This window comes from Sitodiplosis mosellana, unplaced genomic scaffold, assembly GCF_009176505.1.
Source record: "Sitodiplosis mosellana isolate CC-2019 unplaced genomic scaffold, AAFC_SMos_1.0 Smas_scaffold_2462, whole genome shotgun sequence".
In the NCBI taxonomy this organism is placed as follows: Eukaryota; Metazoa; Arthropoda; class Insecta; order Diptera; family Cecidomyiidae; genus Sitodiplosis; species Sitodiplosis mosellana.
In genome coordinates this window covers 1-6,291 of record NW_022597704.1, presented here as the reverse complement: position 1 = coordinate 6,291, position 6,291 = coordinate 1, and the positions used below count along the sequence as shown (strand labels likewise).

General features: G+C 36.2%; 1 protein-coding gene and 1 long non-coding RNA gene across 2 annotated transcripts; one reads left to right on the top strand and one right to left on the bottom strand.

The window, feature by feature from the left end:
• Window positions 1-989: 989 nt before the first annotated feature.
• LOC129571434 (UDP-glycosyltransferase UGT5-like) lies at window positions 990-6,285 on the top strand (the record flags this gene model as incomplete). Its single annotated transcript, XM_055451234.1, is given in 14 exon segments — window positions 990-1,126; window positions 1,198-1,663; window positions 1,784-1,857; window positions 1,916-2,187; window positions 2,189-2,331; window positions 2,334-2,447; window positions 2,562-2,749; window positions 4,132-4,369; window positions 4,432-4,659; window positions 4,766-4,839; window positions 5,034-5,268; window positions 5,423-5,584; window positions 5,694-5,903; window positions 5,973-6,285. Coding segments are annotated over 14 exon segments (2,720 nt in total), but the record flags the coding sequence as incomplete, so codon positions are not given.
• Window positions 3,088-3,583, bottom strand: LOC129571433 (uncharacterized). Its single transcript, XR_008688275.1, has 2 exons — window positions 3,351-3,583; window positions 3,088-3,188 (listed from the first exon to the last, which is right to left on the bottom strand). It is a non-coding gene; the product is annotated as an uncharacterized LOC129571433 (long non-coding RNA).
• Window positions 6,286-6,291: the final 6 nt, after the last annotated feature.

Below are 6,291 nucleotides of genomic sequence, written 5' to 3'. Positions count from 1 at the left end.
CATGGGCAGCATAGGAGGTTCATGATTCACTTTTGCGAATTTTTTTTTCTTGATGCGCTTCAGAATGTTTATTCCTGTATTACCATTTTCATTCTCACAGCCTCATATTTTACTGCAGTGTTATCTAGGTGAATTTTTTTTGGTAATTATTTTCATTTTATTGCAGGTGGAATGTTCGGCAACTTCGAGTCTCTTTATCGAGGTGTGCCAATGATGATCGTTCCGTTTTTCAGCGATCAATTCAGAAATGGGAAACGTGCACAGGAAGATGGATATGCGAAGTACTTGAATTTCAACGAACTGAGCACGGATTTGTTAGTAAGCACCATTCAAGGAATGACCACAAACAAATCATATTTGAATAAAGCGCGAGAAATCTCAGCGATATTCAAAGAAAATATAGTTCATCCCCTTGACGAAGCAGTCTGGTGGATTGAACATGTGGCCAAATTTCGTGGAGCAAAACACTTGAAATCGCATGCTGTGAACATGTCATGGTTTTCATACTTATTGATCGATGTGTTTGGTGTATTGACCTTCGGTTTCTTATCGGTTACACTTGTTTTATATTTAGCAGTTAGTTCGCTTTGCAGAAGAAAAGCATCAAAACAAAGCAGAAAACAAAAGCGAAACTGAATACAACAAAATGTAGAGTTGGAGTTATTCACATGTTCGTTCAAATGAATGAGAAAACAAACGTTACGTTCCATTCAAACGAAGTATACGGTTGTAGTACAATACATCAAAAAATTTGTATTAGTCGATCAACACATTAAAATTAACACGTGCTACTTATATACATAACTACACATGTTGTTCAAAACAATAACATTAGGTTCCTAGCCGGTTAATTTCAATAAACACTTGTGAGAGTATTAAAAAAATGTCTTCACACTTTTACTTTCATACATACGCACACATATGCACACATACGCATACTGAATCCGAATACAGTCGCATACATACTGCGAGCCACGAGTAGATTTAAGTAAACCAGATGTTTGCGTAGAACAATTGAGTTATGAAATTTGGTTGGCTGTGTAGAGTGTGTTCAAATATCACTTGGTGATAAGCGAATACGAGATGCCTGATTGCTTGCTTGCAAGTTCAGCTGTCATTCAATATGGTACGACGTGGAAGTGTTGCTTCAAAAATTGTTTCCTTTATAATTCACCATTTCTTTTCCGAAATTCATAGAATTCCTGGCTATTGTGTGTGGTGTTTTTGTTTGCGGGTGCAACAAGTGGTTATAAAATACTATTTTTGTCGCCACTACATGGACAAAGCCATTGGTTATTTTCACAGAATGTGATAAAGGCTCTTTTGAATCGACACCATGAAGTTACGTGTATAACACCATTAACGTGGCCCGATCCAAAGCCGTTCAACTATACCGAAGTTCTGGCTTCTTCTTCGATTGATTTAAGCCCAATTCTGCCACAGAAAAAATCCATCGAAGCACAAAGTGAATCAGCTCTATCCGATTTTTTGCTGTTCACAAAAGCTGGCAAAATGATGGCCGACCATTTGTTGAGCAATACAAATGTTCAGCGATTTCTACTTCGCAACGATCTCAGCTTTGATTTAGTCATCAATGAGGAATTTTTTCTGGAAAGCCTCTCGATGTTTGGTTTTAAGTTCAATGCACCACTTATAACCCTTAGTAAGTAACGATGTGTAATGTAGTATGATCAAAGTGCTTCAAATTTAAGAGCGTTCAAACTTGTATATTCACACTTGTTTCTATGTATAACATCGTCTTTTTTTCCTCGCACATAAAAAGGTTCGCATGGACATTTTGATTTCTTCGATCGGCAATTCGGTTTACTGACTCCTTGGAGCTATGTTCCACATACGGTAAGATAGTTTTAATGAAATCCTTTTTTTTGCCTAAAAATGAAAACTTTTCACGTAGATACTCGACTACTCAGATGAGATGTCACTTTTTGAACGATTGCACAACACTGTGATTTCACTCACTGACTGGGCGGTTCGTCGATTCATTCACATTCCCAACCAAATGGAAATAGCTGAAAAACACTTCGAACACTTGGGAAAGTTACCGTCAATTGACGACTTGGTGAAGAATGTGTCGGTGATTTTAATCAATATGCATCGATTTTTTTTACCACCAAGACCATCGATGCCGGGCATCGTTTATTTTGCTCATATTGAACAGCCATTAAGCATTACCCGCTGATATACAGACATTTTTAGATGGAGCTAAAGATGGAGTGATCTTCTTCAGTTTTGAGACATTTAGGAGTAGTGAAATGCCACCAGAGCGATTGAAAGTGTTCTTAGATGCATTAGGGCAGATTAAGCAACGTGTTATTGGAAATATGATGATGAATCAATTCAAAATGTTCCATCAAATGTACTCGTTCGTTGAGTGCAGCGAAGTGACATCTTAGCTCATCCGAATGTTGTTCTATTCATCAGCTATGGTTCGTATTCAATTAATTTTTGTATTTAATTCATTTTTCTGATCACATTTCAAACTCATCCATGTGTTTTCTTAATCGATATTTCGATTTTGTTTATGAATATCTCATGACCAGGCGAAATGTTGGGTAACTTCGAATCAATTTATCGCGGAGTGCCCTTGTTGATGATTCCATTTGTTGGTGATCAATTTAGAAATTCAAAACGAGCCGAACGAGCCGAACGAGCCGAACGAGCCGAACGAGCCGAACGAGCCGGATATGCAAAGCAGTTACATTTCAACGAACTCAACACCGATTCACTGGTCAATACAATTTAGGAAATGACCACAAACAAGTCGTATTTAAACCAAGCCAAATATATGTCTGAAGTTTTTAGAGATACTGCTATTCCTCCCATGGACGATGCAGTTTGGTGGATTGAACATGTGGCAAAGTTTCGCGGAGCAAAACACTTGAAATCATATGCTGTGAAAATGTCTTGGTTTTCATACTTACTTCTCGATGTGATTTGTTTGATTATTGTATAATTCTGTTCTTATATTGTATTTAATTATCAAAATCGTACGGAGAACACTCAACAAACAGAAAATGCGAAAACGTATAAAGCTTTACTGAATAAATAATGAAAACAACAATTAAACTGAAACTGAGTCGCAACAAAATGCTTTTTTATTTATTTTATCTCTACGGCGCTCGCTGTTTTATCACATAGGGAAGTAATTTGTTTTATGTGGGAAAACACTGAAAAAAATAAAAGAAATAATGTTAAATGTTAAAAAGGATTTTGTTTGTATTTTGATAAGTCTGCAAATTTAAACACAATTAAAATTGTGTTGAAAATCTTCAAATCGACAGATTGCAATAAATATCTATTCTTCTACAAAACCAATCTTCATTTCATACATTGTTTGTGATAAGATAAGACACGATAAGATTTCAATATGATAAAAAACGACAAAATCCGAATACAAACGAACTCTGATACACATACACAAGCTACGTAATACATTTGAAAACGAAAACGCATTTTGTCAATTGTTTACTCCACACAATGTTCTGAATTAATGCATAATCATCGTCGAAATGTGTTTTGTCAGCTTCTGTTGGTGAAGGTCAGCAGTGATTACGTGCCCACAGATTTCTTATATACTTGATAAGTGGTTTGACTATTCCAACACAGTTATCATATTGAACGTGTGAAAAGTCCAAATGGATGTAAATGAAATGAAATCAAATACAAGTATGAACTGGTATTGCTAATGAATCAAATGGTGAAATGTGTGTAAAAGATGACTTATATATATCAAATTCTATTCATTTTCTTGTTCAATATGATCATTTCAACAATCAGCAATCATTTGAGAATCTACGTGCCAATGAAAACGTCTAATAGACACTATGAAACAACTAGTTTTGTTGACTATGAATGATCATTCATGATTAGAGAAGTAAATAACAACACATTCAAAGTTTTATTCTCTGCACCAACAGCAGAAACCAGATTTTAGAGTCTATTCAGTTCCAAGTGATCACTCGTGTAGACAACATTGTTTTGGAATAAACTTTTCTGTTGACATCGAATCATCAAAATGGTAGATTAACTTTTCAAACTCAACTTAGTTTCATTTGATGAGTATTTTCTGATGTAAAAATTTATTATTTATTGCATAATTTTTCTTTTCAGAATTTGCGATTATTTGTGGTGCTTTCAATGTTCATAACCTTCGGAAATGGATACAAAGTCCTTGTTCTTTCGCCAATGAATGGAAAAAGTCACTTTTTGTACATGCAAACATTTGTGAAAGCACTTCTTGATAGAGGTCATGAGGTCGCATTTCTTACCAGCAATTCAATAGAAAACTTAAAATCATCAAATTACACCGAATACCTAATCAATCCACCGTTGGATCTTACAGGTGCACGTAAGTGAAACAGATGATTTTACCAAGTGCATTTTTTCCATCATAATTTTTTTTTTTGTTAGTTCCACAAAGTAAAATGTTGGATGATTTTGATGGTTCGGTATTCGCCAGCATATCCATGTTGTCATTCTTTCCAAAAATGATGAACGAATACAATCTCCAAAGTGAAGCAGTTCAAAAGTTAATTCATAGCACTGACTTACAGTTTGATGTTATCGTCATGGAGGATTTTTTTGGCGAAAGTTACCTAGCATTTGCGCATAAATTCAATGCACCAGTGGTGAAAATTTGTGAGTATCTTTGTGGAATTCTGTGACTTTTTGTTGGTTTATTTTTGTGTTCATATTTTTTGTTCGACTTCTTATAATTATTATTATCACTTTTCTTCAATTAAAGGTCCATTTGGATCAGCTGATTTTAATGATCGGGAAACGGGACTGTTGACCCCTTCATCTTTTGTGCCACATTGGGTAATAAAAATGAAACGTGGATCACACCGTTGCTGCAAGAGCATTACCACCAGCGACACCTTGTGGCACCGATAGTAAGATCCTGTGTGTTACATCGGTGCCACCAGGATCGCCTGCGGTATATTGCTGTTGCAGCAACGGTGTGACGTGGATGCATTGATACAAATTATAATAATTTTGTTTGACAATCCCAGATGCTAACTTATTCAGATAATATGTCATTTACTGAACGATGGTACAATACAATGGTTGCTCTCTATGATTGGGTTATTCGCAATTTTGTATATCTTCGGAATGAGGAAGCGTTTACACGACGATTCTTTGCTCATTTAGAGCCGTTGCCATCGATGGACGAGCTAATCCAAAAAGTTGCCGTGATTTTAGTTAACACACATCGGGCTATTTCACCTCCCCGACCAACGATGCCAGGTTTGATTCAGAACATAATCTATTTAGCTAAATAGATAAACACTGCGACCGTTTTTTTTGTTATCATCGAAAATGACATTTAAAATTCTCTCTCTTTTCTAATTCCATCACTTTCCTTCATTAAACGAAATGCCCGTTGAAAAATTCATTTCAGGCGTGATAAACATTGGCGGAGCTCATCTCAAACCGCCCAAACCACTTCCAAAAGATATCCAAAAATTCTTAGACGAATCAAAAGACGGAGTCATCTATTTCAGTTTGGGAACAGTGGTGAAGAGTTCTCTACTGCCTAAAGAGAAAATTCAAGTCTTTTTAGGTAGACAATTTTTCGATTAAATAAGTTGCTCTAAACTTATAATAAATAATAATCAACACTTGAAACATATTCATTCAATGAATCGAAATTACCGATCATTCATCGCCAGATTCATTCAAACATCTGAAGCAACGTGTAATTTGGAAGTATGAGGATTCGTTAACCAATGTTCCATCAAACGTGATGATTCTTAAATGGGCCCCACAGAACGACATACTAGCACACAAAAATGTCATACTCTTCATTTCACACGGTGGTGGATTCGGAACAACTGAATCACTTTGGAATGGAGTACCAATGCTGATTATACCATTTTTCGGTTAGTAACTCCTATTACTGCAAAATAAATTTCGCTTGTTCTAATATTTCCAATAAAAATTTCAACTAGGTGACCAACATCGTAACGCCCATCGAGTCCAGAACGCCGGCTACGGAAAGTATTTGAATTTCAAAAAAATCACCAAAGAATCGCTGTCAAAGACACTCGATGAGCTGGTTTCGAATGAATCCTACTTAAACAAAGCCAAAGAGATCTCCGCCGTTTTCAGAGATAATCCAGTGCACCCAATGGAAGAAGCCATGTTCTGGATCGAGCACGTCGCCAAATTCAAGGGTGCAAAGCACTTTCAATCACACGCTGTTCACATGTCGCTGTTCTCGTATCTACTACTTGACGTTCTAGCCGTGAACGTGCTTGGAGTGTTGGC